Source organism: Papilio machaon, chromosome 25 (assembly GCF_912999745.1).
Source record: "Papilio machaon chromosome 25, ilPapMach1.1, whole genome shotgun sequence".
NCBI classification, from domain to species: Eukaryota; Metazoa; Arthropoda; class Insecta; order Lepidoptera; family Papilionidae; genus Papilio; species Papilio machaon.
Window position 1 is genome coordinate 4,789,397 of NC_060010.1, and position 26,798 is coordinate 4,816,194.

Genomic DNA, 26,798 nt, shown 5'->3' on the forward strand with positions numbered 1-26,798 from the left:
AGAGCCTCGGTAGCTCAAGGGTTAAGCACTTGACTTGTAATCTGCAGGTCCTGGGTTCGAATCCCGCCATGTACCAATGTGTTTTTCGATTTACATATGTACATTTATCCGTCATTCTTACGGTGAAGGAAAACATCGTGATGCAATCCGCACATATTAGCGAAAATTTCAAAGATATGTGTGTATTCCCGGGAGAAAATGACGAGGACGGGACTCGCCACCCGTCACGTTCCGTCTCTCAAAATGGCGAAAAGCGGTGAGATTCGTTTGGGCACGCCAAATGATCTCTGCCTATCCCTCTGGGTTACAGGCGTGAGTTGTGTGTATAACATGAACATGATCATCGTGGCAATCTTTTGGGGAGGCCTATGCCCAGCAGTGGGCGTTACGTGACTGAAAAGAAGTACATGAATTATAAAATTCAAAATGACACCAGTTTAAAAAATATAAAATATCATAGTGCATGAAAAAAATGTTTTATTTAGTCCGTATTTAGTCATAAACATATTTTTTTCGACTCTTTTTCCTGTCCCAACTATGTATTGTGCGTAAACAGGAAAATATTATCAAATTAATTGTGAACTTATTTGAAGACATTAGTCATGTTGTGTTAAAATTATTTGACTTGTTTTACATCATTATAAGAACTTATAAAGAAACAAAACAGTTTTAAATAAAATATATAGAACCTTTAAACGATCAAAGTTCTTTAAATGTTACGATAGGTTACTGGAACACTCGTACAAAATCGTGTCATCGCTCTCATACTATTTTAAAAAACTGAGAAAGCAATATTTTTTACGAATTTCAGTTATAGACTCACGGTTAAAGATGTCAAGAAAACCTCAATTGAAGAAAAAGTATAACTATGATGTCCAGCGTCGATAAAAAATAACATTCCTAAATAAAATAATTAATATTCATTCCAAAGATTAAAAATATTACTTTTAATTTATATAGAAGAATAAGTTATCTGAATGTTATCTAAACGTGTTATTACGCAAATTTCTTCTTGTAGTAAACTTGCGAGTCAAGTCAGTATAAATCCGTAAATCGTCCAGAGAGGACGTTTCATCGAAAACAACAATATCCGTCGCAAACAACCACAATGATAACAAATAATATTATATCGAGTATTATAATACTGTTATCAGTTGGAGATATTTATTCTTGTGAGTATTTCTTCAATTTTTACAAAATTAAAATGTTGTATTGAAAATGCATTGAGATTAAATTAATTAAGAACGGCTTAACTCACGTATGATCTTCCGGTGACGGCACCGACTAGATTCGGACACGTCGGGGGTCCATCTTCAGGGCGAGTGTTTATTTTGAGGACTTCACGGTCGCGTCGCGGCTCGCACTTCTTCTTAATTAATTAATTATTATGTCTCTCGAAAGTTTAAAAAATTTAATTGCATTGAGATTGTTTATTAACAATCTCAATGCAATTAAATTGTTTAAACTTATTATGTCTTTTATCAGTTTGTTATGATCTAACACTACGAGAATCTTAACTGCTGTTGAAGGATAGTTGCAAATTAGTAAAACGTGTCATTTTAATTATTGATATTTATCCTATGTATTTGTATGAAGAACAGGTATAGTAAACATTTTATCAATAGAAATTAAAATTTATTACCAATTATTTATTGAAAGTTAAGTTTGCACTAGCAAATAGTTCGTGAGTTTGCTTGAATATCAGATTTGAACCTACGACGTTATGCTTTGCAATCCATGACCTGTATGTTATCAAGATAATCGACTTTTAACTGTTAGTTATTACGTTTATATCTTGTACAATTTTTTTTTATAAAATACAAAGTGGATGTGAAATGCAAATATCTCAATATTTTCTACCAAGCTGGTAAACAACAACGAACCATAGACATTCATAATTTTATTCTTTATTTTATAATTTTTAAAATATAAAATAATTAGGGACTTACAATTCAATTTGAAACCCGATTTCATCAAATAATACATTCAGCTATACTTATTCGCGATCGCGAGAGAGACAAGACATGGAATACTTATAATGTAAAACAAAGATAACGGATCAGTAATTTTTTTACAATAATATAAATAATTATTTCTCCCAACTTGACCTTGTTATGACAATAACAATATAATTTTGACACCCAAATTAAAAATATACCCAATAAAATATTGGATAAATCACACTATTCGACTTTCAACACGAATATTCTAGTATACTATATACTATACTATATACCTATAAGAAGTAAGTCGAAAAAGATAAAAAATTTAGTACAAGCGTGTAATATTTCAGATCCACAATGCAGAATGCCAAACGGATACACAGGGGAATGTAAATACTTGGACAAGTGTAAGCCATTGAAAGAAGTCGGTGAAAAGAAAGTGAAGACAGACGAAGAATTGCTTTACCTTCGTGAATCATCCTGTGGGACTACAAGTAATTATTTATATAAGGTAAGTTTAATTAATTTATTGTGAAAAAAAACAGAACAAAACACAGAACACGACGAACTTAGCCGAAAAATAATGACCTTTTATATAGTAAAAATTTAATATACAAATAAGAACAACGATCGGGCAAAACCCAGTGCGGAGGAAAAATAAGTACAAAGAGATGATCACACAGATGACCGAGGCAGACTTCCCCACATTACGCAACATAAACTTGTTTTATAAAACACTAGCTGTCGCCCGCGACTCCGTCCGCGCGAAATTTAAAAAAAGACATCTGTGCCAAATTTCATCAAGACCCGTTGAGCCGTTCCGGAGATACTTTCAAACAAACATCCATCTAAACATTCGTATTTATAATATTAGTATAGACATATAGTCATCCCTCACATTCTCTTTGAAATAATAAAGATAACAATAGTTAAGAGGCGACATTCTAATTAAATTACCTATATCTTTGTCCACATGAAATATTTAATTTCACTTTTATCAATTTTAATAAGAAAGAACGAACATCATCAACCTGCCCTTATCCCTATGGAGTGTCGGCACAGTATGTACTACTCCATACATCTCTATCAGCCGTCATATCTGAATTTACCCCCTTCTTACATATATCCTATTTCACAGAATTCATCCATACTTTCTTTGGTCTTCCTGTACCTTTATAGCCATCCCCATTCAATTCTCCACTTTCTCAGAACGAATATACTTGGATATAATTAATAGTAGTGTTTATGTCTTATTTACCTTAACTGTTTATTATTTATTAATTACAGGTTTGTTGTCCGCCGCAGTCGGAATGGTCCAGGAAATTGGATCTCAAACCTATATCATTCCCAGAAATCATTAATTATTTAGCTGAGCCGGGAAGTAATGGAACGTTTGAAAAGTCTAATAATAATACAAAAACTACAACAGTGCTTCGAGACGGCAGCAATAAAGAAACGGAAGAATGTGGTGTAGAAGTATCTGGAGCTAAGCAGGATAGAGGTAAACTACAACTGTTAAAAAAACTAAAAAAGACACCGTGGAAAGTGATTCAGATGTTTTAGAATAAGTAAAAGAAAAAACTGTAGCACAAACATAGAGCCAAATATACAGTGAGGCCATCAAATCGTTTTAGTAGGTCACTCTTTTCTCCTAAACTACCTTCTACTACTATCTTTTACTATACTAAACGTATAAAACTAATTTCAAAATCCGTCCGTTTGATACTAAGATATTATTTATAATGTTACAGATTACGGCATGGCAGACATAGATGAGTATCCTTGGCTGGCACTCCTGCAGTATCGTTTTGGACGCATCATGTGTGGAGGAAGCCTTATCTCTCCCAGCTTTATACTGACAGCTGCTCATTGTATCGAGACTACGCATGGAAGACCGTAAGTGACACACTCAGTGCAGTATAAATTTCGCCTAAAATCAGCTATAACGATAACTAAATCTTATAAATTGACTAACTTTAAATCTAATCGCAGTGCTTTCGCTCGTCTCGCCGAATACAACATGACCTCATACCCCATAGACTACGTAGAGGTGGATGGTGGAGCCGTAGAAAGCATCACCGTCTCTGCGATAGCTATAAAGTGGAGCGAGAAGCATCCAATGTTCGATAAGAACACGTACCAGCACGACATAGGTTTGGTGAAGCTCGCTGAAGCCGCAAAAATTTCAGGTACGATGATTGCTATAAGATATTACTAAAATGCACTACAATCCCACCCATAACATAGGATACACTCGACTTCCTCGGCGGGGACGTGTACCACCGTTTATGAATTTCTGTAATAAGACAATGTCTCACTATGCAGCATACTAGCAATCAAGAAAAGTTTTTCGAATTGTATAGAATATCCCACTGTGTATTTTTAATAGAGAGGACATTACTGTTAATTTTGTTTACAGATTTCATCCGACCAATTTGTCTACCCCGATACAACTTTGCGGATCAATTCGACACCAACACAAACTTCATAACCGCCGGTTGGGGGGTACACAGTTCTATTAACAACGATATTAAGATGGAGGCCAAATTACCTTATATGCCGATACCCACATGCAAACGGACTATATCTACAACCTCACTGACAAACAAACAATTATGTGCAGGAGGTAAGAACGCGATATCCGACTGCGTAACCGACTCCGGTGGACCATTGATGTTTGTATCAGAAAATTACTACATAGTAGTCGGTGTTGCCAGTTACGGACCTGCTAATTGCAGCAACATCCGTGAACCAACTGTTCACACTAATGTCTACGAATATCTAGATTGGATTGACAGCATGATGGTTTAGGTTTTAACGACTGCAGAGACCACATTAACAACATGGAGTTTAACATTCCAACGTTCTACATTTTTTGGGCATGAAATCGAATTCACCAGGCGAGTTGGTCAAACGTCGGACAAACTGTCGGTTTCCAGATACTTTTTTTTTATATTACAAAGTGGCAATCGAGCAAGCGGCCACGTGAATTTGCCGAAATGGCGAAGCGACCGCTGCCCATAGACATTTGCAATTGCAGATGCGTTGCCTACCCTCAATCGACGAAGGAGGAGACGCACAAAAAGAGAATATTTAACCTTCCTATGCATCTCCTCCTCAAACAAATTCACCTCTCCTTCCTATTCTTTCCTTATAAGAAAACAGTGGGAAGGGAAAGAAGACTAAAATTCTGGAAATCGTTATCTCTTATAACAATGAAAATTAAATCAATAATTGTGAAACTATTGAGTCAAGTGTTGGGAGAGGACCTAAATTATTCAAAATCACCTAATTAGTTACCCAATATTATTAAGAAATTAAAATTAATTTATGTATCATTGTCTCTCTAATTTAGATTAAAATAAATTAAATACTCATTATTTCTAACCATTGGTTTCTGAAACCAAAATCCCCGTTTAAAACATATCTCTGTTTTGTCAATGATAATGACATGGATGACGATATGTTTTATACAAAGATTTTGATCTTAGAAACCAACGATTAATGTATAAGAATTAAATAAAGTGTGCTAGGTTTAGAATATAAATGTATTTGTGGATTTTTTTAAAGAAGGAAGAATTAAAAAAATGCTGTGATTTATTACATCTATTTCATTATTTTACACACTTGTATAGTTTAGTTTTATTATTATATTGATTAAGGATGACAGACAAAACATTATATTAAACGGAAACAAGTTCCTTATAGATTTCTACGTCAAGTTTTAATAATGACATATAAACTTATACATCGTCACTTATTGAGAACATTATAACATTATTATTTTGTACAAGAAAAATTTACTTATTACTCTACCTCTACGGCGGCGTTGAGTTGAATTTGTAACTTACGAATGGTTAAAAAATAAGCTACAAGCTTAGTATTAATGTTGCAACAAAGTTCTATTACATATAAAATACGAAACGTTTCAAAATCAATAGGCGTTATATTTTATTATTAATGAAATATGAAATACAATAGTTAAAAAAACAAGGGTATAATTCGTTTTGAACGTCAATAGTAGCGACTAAGCGCCTGCGTAAATTCTTACAGCAATTCCGCTTAATGCAAGTTTTGCTAAAAATGAATCAATATCACTTACCTCTTGCATTCGTAGCTGCGTCCGCTATTTTCTGGAAGGCGTCCAGGAACGCCGCAATAGCCACCAACGCTGACCTGCAGAATTACATTTACTTATTAAATTCTATCTTTAAAGACAAAGAAGCTACGGCGACGTTTCGCACCCGCAAGTTTCGTATAGCACCTACATAAATTAGTTTCTGAATTACGGGAATTTAAGAAGCAGATCATACATTAGGTATCCTTTCTAATTTTAATCAACGTAAGATTTTAGTAATTGAGTTATGTAAGTTTATATGTATATAGCACGTGCCCTTCAATATAACAGTCGGCCATCGTTCAATTGACGCTAAACGAAAGCTATTGTGACATTTAACTGGACACATAGGGAGGTGTAAAGAGGACAATCATACAGACAGTTTTTTTTTTTTTTTTTTTTTTTTTTTTTTTTTATGGGCGGCGCTGTGCCGCCCTCTCGTCCTCCCCTGGCGTGTTTGGCCAAAGACATTTTCCTTCCTTATTTATTTCAATTCGATTATATAATATTCCTTACACTATTTGTTTCTCTCTATTACTTTCTTTGCTATATATTTACAATAATTTACAAATACTTTTCTACTATTTCTATTTTCTAATAATTTACTTATATTTTCCAATTTCAGCTTTTCACCTATTTCTATTTCTAACTCTGCCCGGTGTTTACCGAACACCGGGCATTCTACCAGGGTATGCAGCACGGACTCCCCCCGTGCTGGATCACAGGTGCACGAGGGGCTCGCCTTGCACTTAAATCTGTGCAGGTACTGCGAGAACCCCCCGTGACCTGTTAAAACCTGTACCAGCACGGGGTCCAATTCTAATTTGCGGAGCACCGGGTAGGCGCTGATGGCGTCAGGGAAGAAGACTCTCGTTGTCGAGGCCGTGTCCCCCTCCTTATAGCGCCTGTTCCATTCGTCAAGCGACTCTATACGAAGTTGTCGCTTGACGAATGAAACAGGGCATTTGTCGTAGTGAGGTCTGGTCTTTACCCCGACTGCTGCTTGCTTTGCAAGTGCGTCCGCCCTCTCGTTTCCCTCCACCCCCACGTGTGCCTTAACCCAGAAAAATCTAACTGTCTTCCCCCCCTCTTCACATTCTTTCGCCATTTCCCATATCTCCCCAACGAGGGGGTGGAGGGTGTCGATGCTCTTTAGCGACTCGAGGGCGGACCTAGAGTCGGAGTAAATACCAAACCTCTTGGATGGACTCCTAACTACGAACTTCACGGCCTCATATAGGGCGTACAGTTCCGCCTGATATACGGTGCAGAAGTTCCCCAGCTTTAATTTCCGGCGGTTAGTCTCCGAGGCGCTATCCCATATGGATAGCGCCGCGCCGACCTTGCCGTCAATTTTGCTGCCGTCGGTGTAAATCCTTACATCGACGGCAGCTCGCTGGGCAACTTCGTCACCGTCCGTCAGGCAGTCGAACTGTACCCCTTCCAGGTGGGCGGGATGCTGGGTCTCTGAATACTTGGCAGGTCTCTCCAAATCTCGGTCCCCCAACACTCGCTGGGAGTGACCCTTCTTTACTTCGTAAAGGAGGGCCGCTTCTTGGACCCGTAGGTCCAGAGGAAGCAGCCCAGCGAGTATCAGGGCAGCGTTTAGAGAGACCGTCCTATAGGCCCTTACTATCTTTTGTGCAAACCCGCGCTGCACCCGGTCTAACAACTTCTGAGTAGTCTTCTTCCGTGCCGCCGGCGCCCACACACTGGGAACATACAGACAGTTACATTGTATACTTCTTATAGCCACAAAGAAATTGTACAAGATACATACTTATTCAATAAAGACATTTTGATTCGAAATAAGGCAAACTCGGAGAATTCCCTAAGAGAATAGTCGGGTCTATCCCGGCTTCTCACGAAAAGACATTCATATTTAAACAGTTTATAACTTTACTAGCTGTCGTCCGCGCGAAATTAAAATAAAACTTAATAAATAGCCTGTTTCTTCCTGACTATGTCCTTCATCTGTGCCAGATTTAATCAAGATCCGTAGAACTGTTTTTGAGATACCTTTAAAGAAACACCCATTCCATCTAATTATTCGCATTTATAATATTAGTAAGCTAAGATTAAATTAATAGCACATGATTCATAGTAATAGTATAGAATTCTTATGGTGAAACCATTCAAGAAATCGGTCAAAATTTGTTACAAACATACAAATCATTCCTCTGAGTGTAGTAGAAACTTTTAACTTGAAAAATTTATCCATAACTGCTACATTTTCAACTATCGTACTAGAGTAAGGTATCACTATAAACCAGGACTTCGTAGCCTTTTCGCTCTGGATTCCGTATAAAAGGCATTAATTACTTCCACAGCGGCTTATTGTAGTCCCTGCACTATTGTGGTCGAAATGGAAGTCCTCTTTGTTGTCTTGGTCTAGCATTTTTCATATTTCATTCTTTGAGTCAACGATGACCTTATTTTTAGCACGCTTTTTCCAATTTCAATTTTTAACAGATTTTGTTTAAAGTACTGATCGTAAAGTACCTTAAGTATAAGACAATTCCTACACAAGGCAACGTCGTAAACTCGGCGATTTTATGACATAGACGTAATGACACTTTTTATATCAGTGATATCAAAAGAGAAGTAAATATACTTACTTCAAAGCCGAATGAAGTTTGGTAGCTTTCGATATGAATTCCTCCCACATCGGTGTACTGTTCTGTAACAATCAAAATAGAAAACATTAGAAAATAATTTCGCCAATAAGCCAAGAAATATGGCACACACTTAGTCAAGACACATCATCACCATTTCTCTACGGAAAGCCAGCAAATGTTACTCTATTCAAAACATCTCTATCAATCATCACATCAGAATTCACTGGCTTCTTACACACATTCTCTATTAAACAATTCTTCTATATTTTGGTCTTACTATTTATAGCCAATAAATATTGAATGTTTGGCAAATCTTGTTAGATAACAATTAACTAACGACGTCAACTTTTCAGAGAATCTTCCAAGCGGATCTCATAGGGTCCTGTAAAGATTTTTCTGGATATAATAAAATATGTGGTGTACCTACTCATGTAGGTACTCATAGCTCTCATGTAGTTCGGTAGGAACCTTGAGGGATTGCGTGCAAGGCGCTTTCCGCTCACCTGAACCGAATTGGACAAATTGCCTCTGTCCGTCCGGCCATTGTCGACTCGTCCTCGACTAACTCTTTATAAATTATGTTATTTTTAAAACTAAATCTTTCGGCATTTTTACCATTCAATGCCAGTCTGTTAACACAATAGAATTTAAGCCCCGATATAATATTTAGTAGTTGTAATGATGAGATGTAGAGAAAGTGAATATTAGTGGTTTAACAGTTGTAGAGTCCAGCAACAACAACATCTGTTGCACGAATTGGCCGGCTTGCCCAGTGAAATACCACGACCACACAGAAGACTGGCGTGAAGCAATTCCGCGTTTTGACTGATGAGTGTGGTGCCTCTTTCCTGCCGAGAAAAGGGTGGGAAGAAGAAGTGGATTTGATTGAGAATCTCTAAGAAGGAGAAATATTCTCCTGATCTGCGTCCCCTCTTCCATAGATTAAAGGTAGGCAACGTATTTATTGCGGATGTCTATGGGCAAAATTTGCTTTCGGTGAACTCAGGTGGCCGCTCGCTCATTTGCCATCTTATGTTATAAAAAAATAGTATTCCACCTGGAGTATCATAGTATTTTCACGTTGAATTTATTAGTTTGGATTAACCATTGTTTATTTAAGACTTTTTACGCAAAACTGGTTCACTATGGTAAATCTAAAATTACTTTTATCGTGCCACATTTTTGTACCAATTGTACTCACATTAAATCAATTACAAACATGACTATCAAAGGCCACTTAACAAATATAAAGTCAATTTCCTGTCTAAATTATAGCGTATGTGAAAAGCTGCTTATTACGAACCGCCTCTGGGTCCATTAAGTTATTACTTACGAGGTCGTTAACAAATTGATTTCCAGAGGTTCAAGGGAACTTTAAATGACTATTACTAATTTAATAATATTAACCGTTTGCAAATTAAATTACATTTATTTTTATAATTCTATATATAATATAGAATATTTTTGTATGTGTTTTTCTCTATAAAATGCTAACAAAACCAATCCAGGTAGCAAATAAGTTACGATACAAAATGTACAGTCCCCTTTTATAACATTGCAATGCAACTCGCAGTGAACTTAGAAGAACTTTTTTTAAAATAAGTAAATAATTTTGATCAAGTGAAAATCTAATTTACCTCTGAGTTGTGTACATATATTGTAAAATAAGCTATTATTACAACATGTACTGATCGTTAACGATAATAACAAGACGCTTTACAAGTAGAATACCGACAACAAGCCTGACTGTACATACCATAGGAATGTTTATGATCTTTTGATGTTTTTGTTGTCTTAGAAGTTTCGTAAGAATCCCTAAAACAGGTAAAGATGACCGCCATTAGATTAGATTCACACTCATCACATAAAAGAGAACGAGCTGCGTTATGACGTCACGTAATGTCACGCATAACGACTTGATGCCCCTTTCACACGTTAGTACCGTGAAATGCCGGCTTTACAAAGATAGTCTTGCCCAGTAACTTTAATGTTCGGATAAAAAAAATATTACGTTAGAGTTTCTCAAAGCAGAGAGAAATTCAAAGGGTAACAAATAATTAGAGGTCCCATTAAGACCTCTTTACACACATTTATTTGTTTGTAACCACTGACAATAAAATTACTAGCAATTAACAACATGCAGACCTTTATTATCATACTCCTTACATATCTTTCTATATATATAAAAGAAAATCGTGTTAGTTACACTATTTATAACTCAAGATCGATCGAACTGATTTAGCTGAAAATTTATGGGGAGGTAGCTTAGAACTAGGAGACGGACATAGGAACTTTTTTATCTTGTGGGCATTTTTTTTATTCCGCGCGAACGGAGTGGCGGGCAAAAGCTAGTCTTCTATATATATAAAAGAAAGTCGTGTTAGTTACACTATTTATAACTCAAGAGCGGCTGAATCGATTTGACTGAAAATTTATGGGCAGGTAGCTTAGAACCAGGAAACGGACATAGGAGAATTTTTACCCTGTTTTCTATTTTTTATTCCGCGCGGACGGAGTCGCGGGTAAAAGTTAGTTCTGTATATTTCCAACTTCGCTTTTAACTCATAAACCGTTTATAAATCTTTGATTGGAAATATTGATCTAACGTTGTTGCAGGTGCAAGGTTAAGCTCATTAAATTTTTACATAATAAAAAGTATACAACATAATTCTACACAAGGCCACTTTTCTATTTTCTCACATGTAGGCACCCATCGGGGACTATAACGCTTTGACCGAAACAAATTGGAAGGCTGCAACTCGAGCGTATAATGACCTATGTTCCACTAACTTACCTACATGACATAAGAAAAGTGAAACAGAAAAACAAATTATGGGCTGACCAGAAAAATCTAGCGAGGTATTTTACGGAAAAATCGCGGAAGCCGGAAAGTTAAATTTAACTAATGTATTCTATTATATTAAGGTAAGTTAGAGATTCCCTTAACAGAGCTTTTAATAAATAACTGCGAGAGAAACATATAGAGCGTCGGTGGCTCAGGGTTTAAGCACTTAACCTGTAATCTGCAGGTCTTGGGTTCGAATCCCGCCAAAATGTTTTTCGATTCTCGATTTTCATATGTACATTTATCTGACGTTATTTGGCCAGAGTGGTTGACTTGTCTAGCCTCCCCTAATTTAGGGTAGGCTCCGAGCCCCTTTTTGGGGACGTATTGTGGGCTGATGATACACTGCATTAAGAGACTACACTGAGAAACTGTTTAAGTAACCGTATTCATACTATATCGCAGTCAAAGTTCTGCAACGATAAATTCTATAACGACTAAAATAGTATAGAGAAGACTTGCAACATATTGTAGAGTATGTACAGATGTTTAGTTCATTGCAAACGCTTTGGTCAGTCCATCAACACTAGCATTGCTTCAATCAATGCATGAATAAACGGGAGATGGACTTTGAATACTAGAACTGGTAGTGATGTGATTATGTATCGAAAAAGTTATCGATGAAAGAAAACATTAACAATATCATCAATAATACATTAAACAAAGAAACTACCTACAAAAAGTTACGTATTTCATAATTGATCAAGGAATACAACAAAAGAGAAAAGTATTATCATCATCATCAGCTCACTATACGTCCCTCCGAGGGACTCGGAGCCTGCACTAAGTAGGGGTGACTGGGCAATTGTCAAGAAAAAAGTATAATCTTCTGTAATATGTAGAAGTTTCATCACTACGATTCCCAATGTTAGGGCCTCTTTTCTGCACAAACATTTTTAATATCTCATGCATTGGGTTGCTTTAATTATTAAAAATATATTTTTAGATCTTCAACAGTTAAGGTTCTATCTAAAAAGTTAAATTTACTACAAATTTTAAATGAAAACCTGTGATTTTATGACCTAAAATAAATAAAATTAAGTAAATATCGATAATATTATAAAGCACATCACTACAACTAAGCACTGACAAACATCGCACACGTCCTGTCAGTAATGAACCGTACATCGAATAACTGCAACACAATATTGTAAATAATTTGTATTATTACATAAACACCCTTTGATGTCTACCGGTTCAAACTAGTATAATGCAGAAGAAGACTTTGATCTCAGAAACCTACGGTTAATCTCACAATTTTTACCAGATAATTAAAAAATCTTATTTAATTTGAAGTTTGCCTTTTCTATAATTTAGGCGTTCAATTGAAACAACATTAAAAATAATCTTTTTTCCTGTTACTTTGTAATTTAATAATAATTGAGTTAATCTTAAATTACGCTATAATCTAACAGGAATACGTCTATCAACATAAATTAGTATCTTCTAAACAAACAATCTAGAAATTAAGACGGAAAACAGTTGTTAGATGACCTAGAGAGAACATTTAGACCATACAAGGTATTAGATTACGAATCAAATAATTACGCAAATCAAAATGCGTTCTGAACAATCAAGTATTATCAAACGAAACTTAGGTTTGATCTAAAAGGCAAAATGCATACTATTTTCACCCTTATTACGTTGTATTAAGTTCGTTTATTAATTCACAATATTTGAACAGAAGGAAAAAAACCGCTCAAAAATTAATAGCAACAAGCTCTTATTCTATAGTGCATATGATTGATAATTCCATGCATGTATGGACTTTAAAATATTTTAATTTAGGTTATTGAATTTACTATCGTATCGTTCAACAATAAGGTCTATAATCGGTTTAGGTTATCGTTATAATCCTCGAGTAAGCCGGCTCTTTGGAGATTGAATCACAATGAGTTCATATTGTCGGGTCGTCGACGCTTCTAGCGCACCGACAAGGGTTTGCGCCTTGTAATAAATTGTTAGAACTAGCTTTTATCCGCGACGTCATCAAATTAGAAAAAAACAGGATGAATAGTAGTACTATGTGTTATTAAAGAATATTTTCTATATCCCCGCCAAATTTAAATTAAATTAAAAACCAACCGTTACAGAATTATCGAGTAAATATGTTAATCAAACGTATTCCATGGGAAAAGAACACATTTCCGGGATATAAGGCCTATTTTTTCTGCCAGACTGTATTCTACATCCATCCTAAATATCATCAAGATCCGCTTCGCAGTTCTGGAGACAGACAGTTTGCTTGCAATAGTGGTATATGCCGCAACAATATTTGTTGGGTGCAAAAATGGGCTGCTGGGTCAACCGGTCAAATACTAGGATGACACAGAAGACGAGCGTCAAGTAGAAGCAATTCCATGTTGCTAAGGAATGTGCGTGCTGGAGGCCTAATTTTAGTCCTCTTTCCCTTCCTACCTTTTTCTTATATTTGGCGTAAGAGGGGTAGCATTGGAAGGCAAAATATCCTCTGTCTCCATTACAGGTAGGCAACGCATCAGCAATCGCGGATTTCTATAGGCAGCGGTCGCTTCGCTATTCCGACGAATTCAAATGGTCGCTTGGCCGCTTAATATCTTATAAAAAAACCATATAATGTTATTATTAAAATAGATCCTATGACTACATAGTCAAATAAAATAGAATAGTTAAACATTATTCACTTGTTACTAAGTTATTGTTCGAGATGCATCTACGATGAATTCTTTATAACTGTGGAGAGACCTCAATGCTATGGTGCTCAATCCTAACAAAAATTTAGCGAACAAGTGTGTTCAGGTAACATTTAAAAATAAGAAATAGCGATAAAATATTGTAGAGTTTATAAATTTTCAGCCGCCATATGTACAGTCAGTTACGTTGTCGGTATACAAGTTACAAAAAAGGCAGAGAGTAGGGAGGAGTGGCGGCGCTTAGTACAGCGGGTCACCGATACATGATGACCACGACCAGTCTGAAAAGACTGCAGCGACGAAGAAGAATACAAGTTACAGAAAAATTACGAAATAACTTAATACAAATTAAAACAGGTAAGGGACAACCCTAGCACTAGTACAGACGCCCTTGAGCAAATCAAAGCAACAATACAGGAGGCATTGTTGACAGTTCATCTAAACGTTAGCAGGAGATTTATTTAGACCTGTGAAGTTCAACTTAAAAGAAAGTGCTGTTTTTGATGTGCAATGGGCTTTAAGGGATTTATTTACTTATGTACTCCTGTTAGAAGATAATTGTGTATATAAAGATTGTCCTCTTATATTAGATAGTCACTGATTAGATTGTAATGAAAATTAACTAGAAGTTTATATCACCCGGGCGAGTTACTTTGTCAAAAAATCAATTAAAAACATAGTTGACTAGATATCTACACTAATTGTTTCTGTTATTTCTGCCTTTAATAAATAAATAGGATTGCAGACATACATATTTCCAAATCTGTAAAACAATAAAATAAATTTCAATCAATATTAAAAAAATAACTCAATCTCACAAATAAAACACCCGCGATTTATGCTCGTGAATACTTTTTCGTGTTTGTATAGTTGAAAACATAAATTCCCTCTCCAACAGAAATCAAAATGAAGGGCTGGAGCGTTCCCTTTCTGTTGCTAGGCAACTTTAATTAGTCCGCCGACCCTGAGATAGCTTGTCGGTACAATCAAAGACGAAACAAAATACATATAGCAATAGATAGAGCCAGTGATGCTCAACCTTTTACGTTTAATTGTACGATAAAAATTATTACATTTTATTATTTTTATATTTATTTTATATATTTTTTACAATAAGAAATAATCAGATGGAAAATTATAAAGTATAATTGTCTTAATAACTGGTACAATATAATTATTTCTACAACTTTTAATACAGTACAAATTCGTTTATCTTACTCAGTAGTTAAACCCATCAAACGTTACAATCTAAAAAAATCTTTTATCTAAAAAGATAATGCGAATAATTTCCGATTTATTTGTTACTAATTGTCACCCGAGACTCCGGTCGCACGGAATTAAAAATAAACTTAATTTGTAGCCTATGTGTTCTTCCAGATTATGTTCTATATCCATGCCAAATGTCAACTAGATCCGTTGAGACATCCATCCTTCCATCTAAACATTCGCATTTATAATATTAGTAAGATAGAATTTTTAAGCCAGAAAACTTCGCGAAACTTCCAAAACTAAACTACCAAAGTTACATTACAATCTGATAATTTAGTATCTTGTCGAAGACAAATGAAAATTGAATGTTTTTTAATTAAATTTAGAAAACAAATTCAATTTTTGTACTAACGTCAAACAAAACTACACGAGTAAAAGGTTTAACAACAATGGATACTTATACGAGGAAAAACATCAGTAAGCGCCTTACTCCAATCAAAGCGGTATTGAACAAACAAAATGTACTCGTTTATTTTGATTGTTATTTTATTTTACTTTCTTTGTTTATCGTGAGACAAAGACGAAGACGCTCAATGTTGAAGACAGTAGCAATTACGGCAAAGGAAATAAAAAATAAAAAAGTATTACTATTTTATTATATCACTAGAAAAACGCTCATCACTAAATCTTACTAATATTATAAAAAAAATTGCTGGTTTTTGGTTTGTTTTTAAATTCCGCGCAGACAGAGTCGCGGGCGACAGCTAGTGTAAAATATATATGCAAGGATAATGACTAACAGAAATGTTTAAAAATAAGAAAGTTTAATATAGTATACAGTTTCTTTCTTATGCGAGTTTATGAAGGTCGTCTGTCAGGACCGAACGACTCTCGCTTATAACTATCTCTCGCATATCCATCATCAAAATCCAAAATCTTTTATCGTAGTATTTTACTGATCGAACCAAAGAATAAACAAAGTTTCTGTGACTCTACGTACAGATAAGATGGTATTTTTTTACGGGTTAAAAATATTTTGAACCAATTACAAATATAAAAGTAACATGAAATACATCCCATCTCTTCCTGTTGTTGCAAGGTTACAAACTTGTTAACGCTAGTAACAAGAAGTCACTACCATTTGTTTTCACTCACTTTAAACTCGATAGCAACTCGATCAAACATGCTCTAATTACAACTTTATATCGCACTGAATATTCCGACCCTGATACACAATGATCTCAGATTCTATCGCATTGCTTAACTTATCAAAATGTTATTCTTTTTCATCCGACATATAAAGTGAACAGAGCGTACAGTTACGATGGTTGCATTTGCACGCAAACATCGGTCTAGTTACTCTTATTTCGACTTCCTTTATAATTATGGTGAATTACAGACCATTAACAATTAGTAAATTTATTAATACTCTCCAGGTGTTAATCTCAAATCAATTTTTCTTAACAAATTTTTTTTATTTCGTAGTAATTGAATTTTTTAATGTAATTTTAAAGTCATTAGCGTTACAAAAAACACAAACAGATAATATAATTGATTGGTCAATTGAGTTTCTGGGGTTACTAAAATTTTCAACGCGAAAAGAATGGTCATACAATGTAAAAAAACAATCTCAAACAAAATACACTAAAAAGAAACAAAATAATGTCATGAAAACTTCTTTCTTTCTTTCTTCTCTCTTTCAAAAATCCTCTAAACTCTAAAGAAAGTTCTCTTCTTTCTTGTAACATGTCTATATTGTATAATTATTGTTATTTCGCAGTCGGTGTCGGCCGAAGTAAATAGGTGACATTTTATATTTGAGATGTATTAGACATACTTACGTTTATGTCCCTACTTAGGCCGAAACCGACTCCAAAATAACAATAATTATACAATATAGACATGTTACAAGAAAGAAGAGAACTTTCTTTAGAGTTTAGAGGGTTTTTGAAAGAGAGAAGAAAGAAAGAAAGAAGTTTTCATGACATTATTTTGTTTCTTTTTAGTGTATTTTGTTTGAGATTGTTTTTTATGGTACTTTTGAATGCATTTTGTTTGAAATTGTTTTTTTATGTTACTTTTGAGTGAATTTTGTTTGAAATTGTTTTTACGTTACTTTTGAGTGCATTTTGTTTGAAATTGTTTTTTTTAAGTTACTTTTAAGCGCATTTTGTTTGAGATAGTTTTTTTTGTTTTGAAGTCGGCTATTTTTTTTCTTAAAATGTTTGTTTTATTTCTCAATTTTTAGTGAATTTGAAGTTTAATTACAAATTTCCTTAATACGTATAAGGACATAAATAAGACAAATAAAGATAAGGACTTTCCTATTTAATATGTGTGTACTTCAATTCAAAAACTAATTTAGAATACACCAGATAACCACTTATCCTTTAAACAATGAAATAATTATCAAAATCGGTATACAAATTGAAAATTAACGAACTAATACATCGTAGCGTGCCTTTAATTTTGTCCAGCCGCGCGCCGCAGTAGCATTTTTCGAATGCGCGTAGTTTGTAATAATTTAATATCTTCCAAACTATTGATCAGAATTACATAGTTTAAAGGCTAATGTAATCTGCATTTAATACTCTAGCCATCAAACATATTTATTTGGATAAGGATTCATATCGAATATAATATAATAGCGCCGTAAGCTTACGACGCTGTTTTTCGTGTGCAATTTAATCGAAGTTTGTTCATAATAACATGGTTTTTGTGAGACATCCATAGATGATAGATATATGTCACCTGAGACTTTTATTTAGCAAATTTAAGGATCTATAATTACTCGATACATCATTTTAATGTAGGTCATAAAGTTTGACCTACGTAAGCCCAGAAAGCAAATTTGTGCTATTCATTGTAACGCGATGTAGCATTTTTCGTTTCCGCGTAATTTTATTCTTACGATATCTCCTAAACTATTAGACAGAATGATATAGTTTCAATTGCAAATATAATCTACATTAAATTCTCTTGATAATGAACATATTTATTTACATAAGGGTTAATACTGAACTTGAATAATAGCGTCGGAAATAGGGCATGAATTTAATTAATGTTTCTAAAGAAAAAAATGGTTATTGTGAGAAAACTATAAAAGATAGATATATGCTATCGCGGACTTTTATTTAGCACATTTAAAGAGCTACAATTCGCCATACATCATTTTTATGTAGGTCCTATAGTTTAGCCTACGTAAGCGCTGAAAGCAAAAATGTCCCTAATTTCCGCAACAAATTTTGAAGCTATATTCAAAATCTACTAGTCTTCTAGTTATTTAAAAAAAAAAACAAAAAAATGGGACCCACCTGCAAGCACTTCCTTTCGATTAAAATAATTTTTATCAAAATCGGACCACCAGGGACCGAGTTTCGCGGTAACACACATAAAAAAAAAAAAAAAAAAAAAAATACAGTCGAATTGATAACCTCCTTCTTTTTGAAGTCGGCTAAAAATTGTCTTGTACAATCAAAAATATAGATTAGATGGATAGATGTTTGTTTGAAGGTATCTCCGGAACGGCTCAACGAACTTGATCAAAGGCACAAATATAGAACATAGTTTGGAAGAACACATAGGGTACTTATTACGTTTTTTTTTTAATATGCGGGTGACAGCTATTATCACACAAATGGGATATTTAATCTTGTAGGAAAATGTATTTCAAGATTTACCGCTATCATGTCTGCATTGAATTCCGCATTGCGCCTTTGGCTCATTAATTAACTTCGTTAACACGATGATCTTACTGGCCGGTTAAAAAAAAAACAAAAAAGAAAATTCTCTACGTCTAAAAGTAGGGTAATGTTTTTCACGGGGCTTGTGTATTGTATTCGTTCATTGAAACTCCTATAGTATAAACAACTCGGTGACAACTTCTAGTTTCCCAGAGGATCTTTACCCCAAAAAGCAAGGTATCTTATGCAGATTACCCCTCCCCTTCCTTATAAAAAAAAGGTATACATTTTTTATAATTTTTACGACATATCTTAGCTTTATATTAGGTCCTTACATATGAAATTGGCGTTTTGTATGGGAGGAACAAAAAGTCGAATATTTTTTAATATAATATATTTAATTAGTCAAAGTATGAACCATTATTTTCTATGCACTTTTGCCATCTCATAGGTAGTTCATTGATCCCTTTACTAAAAAAACCAGTCGGACGGGAATCAATAAAATCTTTGAAGGCGATTTGGACTGCCCCATCGGAGTTGAATTTTTTCCCTTGCAAGAAGTTATCCAAATTTCGAAAAAAATGGTAATCTGTTGGAGCAAAGTCCGGGGAGTACGGAGGATGTCTTAGACTTTCCAATTGAAGCTCTTCTAATTTAGTAGCCGTCTGTTGCGCAGTGTGTGGTCTAGCGTTGTCGTGAAGCAGCAGTGGCGTGGAGCGATTGACCAGCCTAGGTTGTTTAGCCGCTAGCTTTTCCATCATGGTTTGCAATTGCTGACAATAGACATCAGCCGTAATAGTCTGGCCAGATTTGAGAAAACTGTAATGAACAATACCGGCACTAGTCCACCAAACGCTTACAAGTAACTTTTTTGGGGTTAATTTTCGCTTGGGGCAGGATTTGGCTGGCTGGCCAGGATCCAACCATTGCGCTGAGCGCTTCCGATTATCGTAAAGAACCCATTTTTCATCACAGGTAATGATTCGGTTTAAAATACCTTCATTATTGTGCCGGTTTAGTAATGTAACGCAACAGTCGACGCGCGTTTGCCGGTTTGCTTCAGTCAATTCGTGAGGTACCCACCTTTCAAGCTTTTTAATCTTCCCAATTTGCTTCAAGTGAATTAAAACAGTTTTATCACTAACATCGCAGCCTGCAGCTAACTCGGACGTGGTTTGCGATGGATCCGCTTCCACAATAGCCTTCAACTCTTCATTATCAACTTGAGTCTCAGGCCGTCCACGGGGCTTGTTCTGCAGATCGAAATTTCCAGAACGAAAACGTTGGAACCAAAAACGAACTGTGTTTTCTTTTGCAACACGACCGCCATACACATCATTCACCCTTCGAGTCGTTTCCGCAGCACTAGTGCCACGGCGGAACTCGTACTCGTAAATAATGCGATATTTTAAGTTTTCCATTTTGTAAAATGAGTGACGCAAACAGAAAAAAAACAGAAGAAAAAAACAAATGAATGACGGTCATCGAACCACAAATACATGAGTCTATAGCTGTACAAATTTGAATTTGGAATTCCTTACCAAAGAGGAGAAATTTGTGATTAAAGTGGCCAGTACGAAAAACGCCAATTTCATATGTAAGGACCTAATACATTTTCTTTCTTATCATGTTCATTCTTAATTTCCTTCTTTAACATGTAAAAGCGTCCTGTGTACAGAATAACGTAATTATAAAGTCATAGAGTTTAAGTGCCTCTGTAAATATATTACAATGAAGTTATCCACTTTACTGCCTGCGTTTCATAACTAGAAATTTATTATGGAGATGCAAAAGCATTAATCTTCTTAATTTTTACGGGTATTAATATTCTAAAAATCTTTATGTTACACGTATAATTGTCAAAGAGATCTTGCGCTATGGTATCTTGGTATCTTACGCTTTTCAGTATGGTTCGCATTTTAACACGTATTTATTTACAAGCATATAAATTTATTTATGTGGTTTATCGTTAAAATAAATTAAGTAAATAAATAATTTAAGTAATATTTAATAGAGAGCTATATTCCAAGATGAAATCTTACTAGTATTATTAATGCGAATGTTTAGATGGATGGTTGGATGGATATTTGTTTGACAGCTGTATGAATCACGATGAAATTTGGTATAGAGGTAGAGCATAGTCTGGAAGAACATATAGGCTACTAATTAAGATTTTTTTATTTCTGCACGGGCAGAGTCGCGGGCGGCAACTAGTGATATAACAAAGCAATTCTTAGTAATCCTATTTTATCGAGCAATCTCTCAAGACCTAATTTTGAGAAGGCAATCCTAACATCTCACTTAGTGGTGGGCGATAGAAAGTAAAATTCATTTTCACAGATGACCTCTATTACGACGCGGTAAAGGTTAAATTAGATTGGTACAACATCAATTCGCAGTAGACGAGATGTAGGCTCACCATAAGATTATTATTTATTTGGACAGTGCCGTAAAAATATTGAAGAAAAAAACAGTTCTCAATCTATAACGTTGAAAGTAAACTATGTCTTCAATTCTATTGAAGGCAAAAATTGGCGATAAATTTCATTCCCAATTTTTCAATTTTTGCATCACAAAATAAAGACATACGAATACCAGTCTAATTTTAGGCATATGAAAATAAAAATATTTTTAGTGCTGTTATGTCATATAAAAAAGTACACCACTAGTTTCTAAGCAATTTAATATGTGTTCACTTTATCTTTGTATTAACATAAATATTTCCATAATACATTTCAATTCACATTATAAAAACAAAAGGAAATGTCCTCAACTAAATAAAATCTTGGTATCCCTATCAATGATAGTGATGAGCGTGATCGTAATATCGATAAAGAATTACAGATTCACACCAAGACACCGATGACACGTATTTCGTGAGCCGAATCTGTAAACATCGATACGTGCACAACAATAATGACTGAGAAAGTGAACAGGATACGATTATGTTAATACGGTAAATGTTCATTGACTCGTCACCTTTTGGTTTCACTGATCGCCATTTGCCTAATAAGAAATTAGTAGTTGTTAAAACGCTAGTCCTAGTTTATATTTGAGAGTTTATGCAAATTTTCAATTATTACACACAGTAATTGGATAAATATGCTGTTAAGTCAAATAAATATAATTAAAATTACCTTATTTAATCAAATAAACGATATTTAGTATAACCTATTCACGTGATTACTGACCAAAAACATCTCAAAGGAGAAGCTTCGAAATATCCGAGAATATACTTGTAATGTTTTTATACGTGTTCAGCAATGGAAACTCACAGTTTGATACGCAGTAGCACATTTTAATAAACATCGAACATTTTTGTTTATCACCGCATAAGTTTCACATTTTTACTTATAATATTTCTATCGATATTTTATTTCAATTTTCATATACCCTTCCCCACACTTATCAACCCACTAAAGAGCAGATCGTTCATTGTGCAATTTGTTATAGGAAGATCAATAAAGCAAGCCCTTTGTTAGATCATAGAAAGTTATATTTATAGAAACATATTTATAGCATTGTGAGGGTTTTAGTTTAAAGAGATGAGAATTTAATAACTTGATTTTAGAGGTACATGACATTTTGTATGGCTGATGAAATGGTAAATAGCTAATAACAGAGTCGCTTAGTGTAGATTTCTCATACTAAATTACTAAAGGAGACCTCTTACAGATGTACATGCAGCATTGATATTAATCCAGAAACAATACTATTTATAAATAAGTCAAAAACAAACAAACAAGATAAATTAAAAACAATCTTCTTCTTCTAATATTAGAAATACGATAGTTTGTATGTTTGTTTTAACGTATCTCTAAAACAGCTTAATGGATCTAGATGAACACAGACGTAGAACATAGTTTGGAAGACCGCATAAGCCGGGTAAGAAGGCTTTCAATTTCGCGCGGACGAAGTCGCGGGCAAAAGCTATTATAACTTGATCCAACACACATAAAAACCCTCAAACATGAATACAAATCATATTTTAATATTTATCGGGCACCAAACTATAAGCATCTATTTTCAATTGTCCTGAATATGAACCATACTGTCCTTACAAATAATGTTTTGCGTCATATGACTTAAAATGACGATGTTAATTTTCAATGTGTGCGGTCTTTAGATACTCTCATGCTATAATTTGGCAGACAAATTATTTTAATGTAAGCATTAAAAAAGGCACTGATAATGTCCTATTGTTACATTCACATATACCTTCCACAAAATGAGAGAAACATGAACTTATAGTAAATTAAGCTCTCATTCGTAACAATCGCTTATTTATCGCGCGTTAAAAATCTTTCAAGTGGAACCAATGCATATCTGTTCACACGGCAGCGGTTTTAAAACGTGACGCTTTTTATGGCGCATTTTTGCATTTTAAGCTCTGGGCAAATTAAACAAGAGGGCGTTCGTCGCTTGAGAGCTGCCACCAATGTCGTTTTAAGGCAGCGTTAAAAAAGCGTACGTGAATGAGGCCTTTTTTTGGGAAACCAAAAGTAAAATGTAATTCAATTAAGGCCATTATTTCACCCAGCGACATACGGTTCGATATGATCCAATACCAAATAGGTAGTTACTATTAATATACAGCGCCTATAACAAAAAACCTGTAATTAACCAGTCTTGCGACACTTTTTGTGACGGCCTACTTTCGTTCATTCATATCTTCGGACCTTGGGACATTCGTAAAGAATGAGTGGGCTACAAGGTCTTATAATTCAAATATTGACTCTATATTATAAATCAAGTTTTTAGATGGTCGGATGGATGGATGTCTGTTTGAAGGTATCTCCGGAACGGCTTAACGGATCTTGATAAAATTTGGATTAAATGTAGAACATAGTCTCGAAGAACACATTGGTTACTTAGAACGTTTTTTTTAATACCGTGCGGACGGCTACAGCTACATCTAGTTGAACATTAAGCCACGTCACTCTAAAGTCAAAGTTCTTTAATTAATTTTTAACCACTCTTCAAATAACGCTCTATACATGGTAATAGTGTACTAAAATTTTATACTATGCTTCATATAAAAATTATTTTCGGATCGATCTGAAATATCAAATATTGGTTTAGTCACCTATAAATCGAAGCCCAGTAAAATAATATTTCATTAGCAGTAAACGAACTGTAAAGAAAATATAAGCGCTATTAATACTACTAAATCTGACCCAAAAATCGATCGGAGACCATAAATATTTTATTGCATATTGACTTCCAACTTCTGAACGGACTACTAAATATGGACTGGGCTACAAACTTTACTAAAACGATGGTTTTATTACAAGTTTAGACAATTATAAAGTCGAATATACAAAGAAGTTATCTTTTTTTCCTACAATTATTTCTCGTTGGTGGTACGAAAAGAAAAAAAAAGAAAATTTTCCAATAGGAAGAAAAAACCTGGACGATAATTTTAAAATGTCATAATCTTTTATTTGTAAAAAAGAAACAATTTTCTGTCCCTAGTGACACATATCACGTATTCAAACTATGCATCAAACTGTTGCATTTCAACAGACTTATGCAATTGTTGAAGCAGCTGTTTGTGTTAAAAAAAAAACGAGTACCGCATTCTTAAGACGTAAGAAAAATGTATTTAAAAACCACATTACAAAGACGTCTTATATGCCAGCTGTTGAAGAAAAAGTATCCTTGAAGGGTTTACGTTATAAATTATTCAAACAAGGTCAAGTATGCGTACAGAGACCCATCTCAAATATCACTATTCAGATTTATTAAATTTAAGTCCGATAGATGGCGCTGTCTCAAATATAAATGGTTTCTGTATCTCAATGTTGACATTTACCAGTTCAGAATAAAAATGTTGTTCTATTTTAAAGGACTGAATTTAAAAATTTTAAATTTCGTAGTTCCCATCTAATATTACAATTTAGACTAGAATTCATTAAAACAACTGTTTATACAAAGACAATAGTAAATGTTTACACGTCACACGTTCCGATACCATCCAAATGTGTGGCACGCACTTTGCCACAAGACCCGCTCTATTATTTATTCAGATGCTTTAATCAAAACGTCACGAAAGTTACAAAGCAATCGTAATCAGTAGAATTAAGGTGGTACTGAGCTATACTCGTATAATGGTATTGCTTTTCTATATTAATGAGTATAACTAGTGCTTATATTGTTGATTAGTAGAGATGTGATCGAAATATGTTATCCACTAAATCTGCAGAAGCCTGTTCGTTCTATTGGTACTAACGTCTTTGTTAGATACACTATCTTCTTTATTTTTTATACGTATTTGTAAAATTGTTTAACTCTAGAGACATTTCTAATTGCAGAGGACTGTTGATTGCTTCTATGTACATGCGAATAATTTTTAGGTACTACATTTAGGTATCCTTTATTTCAAATTTTAATTCTTCTTAATTCTTATAACAATTCCAAGCACGTAAAAGCGATAATATCGCGTTAAACTGATGAAATTCAACAAATCTTCAATGGCACTCAGCCAAAGGAGCTCTGCATTATTCCCGCAGGATGGCACTTCAGCGGTAGGATTCGAGAGATATAATTCCAACATCTCGAACGATATTGATGTCGACAGAAACTTCGAATGCCAAAGATGACAATTATATTTAAGCTGAATAGATGGAAAATACGTGAAATTTTCTTAGGAATTGTTAGCAAATTCTGGTTATAACAAGATCGTATTTCATAACCTAAGTTACAATGAACGTCTACCTAATCTAGAGAAAATAATTACAGTAATTAAACAACCTTTTTGTTATTAGGTCATCTAAAGAATTTATCATAGTTTGCAAATCATGCTTCAACTTCAATTATAATTTAATTGGTTTGGATTAATAAATCCAAATGTTGTTAATATCCAGGATATTTACAAGAATATTAATCACGCAAACCGTTCTAGTAGAATCAGTATTACAAAACCTCGTACATTTCAATTCGATTCCTCGTACATTAAAGTGTAACATTTGCGAGGAAGACAGTACCTTCCGTTCATGTCGTGATGAAACGAGATCGGAAACTTTAATAATTGACCCGGTTACCGTTTGCATCCCGGCCCCAAGGGAAAAACGATATAAGGCCAATGATATTTATGGTGTTGGAATCTCCTATGAATAGATTCCAATCGAAGTAAACCGTATTTGGTAAAAGCTAAACAGACTTGAAATAGAACATAAATTGAACGTTAAATATGAGCTTATGAGGTACAGTCATTACGAAATCTGATCAGTTAATTAATGCATAATTCCAAAAAGGATATTTTGAATTGGAAATTAACTATAAGAAGTAAAATCACTCATGTTTACAATATTAAATCATCTTACGCTACAAAATATTTGAAAGATTCCCACAAGGTACACAATTGGGACCATTAGTCTTCACATGCAACCGTTCCCTTCATTACCTTACTTCGTGCAAAGTACTATATAACGAGTATATTACCGCTAGTGCAACTTGCAACGTTGGGTCAGGGTACCGCTACGCCAGCCGAGCCGGCGCCGGCGATGCCCTAATCAATGCAAACTACGTCTGTTACTAAAGCACGTACGCACTAGCAGATTTAAAATACGATCTTTTGGTGTAAAAAGGTGTTCAAAGGTAAAATCAAGTGTTGACATTAATCGGTAAAAATTTAAAACTGAAAAAATAAAATGGGTTCTTCAGATGCGACGTTTTTAAAAATTGCATTATTAAAGAGCGCGTTTTCAAA

At 34.4% G+C, this 26,798-nt stretch overlaps 2 protein-coding genes across 6 annotated transcripts in view; one reads left to right on the forward strand and one right to left on the reverse strand.

The window, feature by feature from the left end:
• LOC106715513 (flocculation protein FLO11) overlaps positions 1–26,798 on the reverse strand; it is a 116,447-nt gene that overhangs the window by 48,659 nt on the left and 40,990 nt on the right. For all 5 annotated transcript variants that reach the window (XM_045684225.1, XM_045684227.1, XM_045684224.1 and 2 more), the window contains exons 2-3: positions 8,679–8,740; positions 6,046–6,119 (exon numbers count right to left, since the gene is read on the reverse strand). In XM_045684225.1, the coding sequence (XP_045540181.1) occupies positions 6,046–6,119; positions 8,679–8,740 (136 nt within the window). The remainder of the gene's footprint in view (positions 1–6,045; positions 6,120–8,678; positions 8,741–26,798) is intronic.
• On the forward strand, positions 1,032–4,945 carry LOC106721174 (phenoloxidase-activating enzyme-like). Its single transcript, XM_045684228.1, has 6 exons — positions 1,032–1,172; positions 2,294–2,454; positions 3,231–3,444; positions 3,695–3,839; positions 3,936–4,132; positions 4,363–4,945. The coding sequence occupies exons 1-6, from the start codon at positions 1,109–1,111 to the stop codon at positions 4,752–4,754; spliced, it is 1,173 nt and encodes a 390-aa protein (XP_045540184.1). The 5' UTR covers positions 1,032–1,108; the 3' UTR covers positions 4,755–4,945.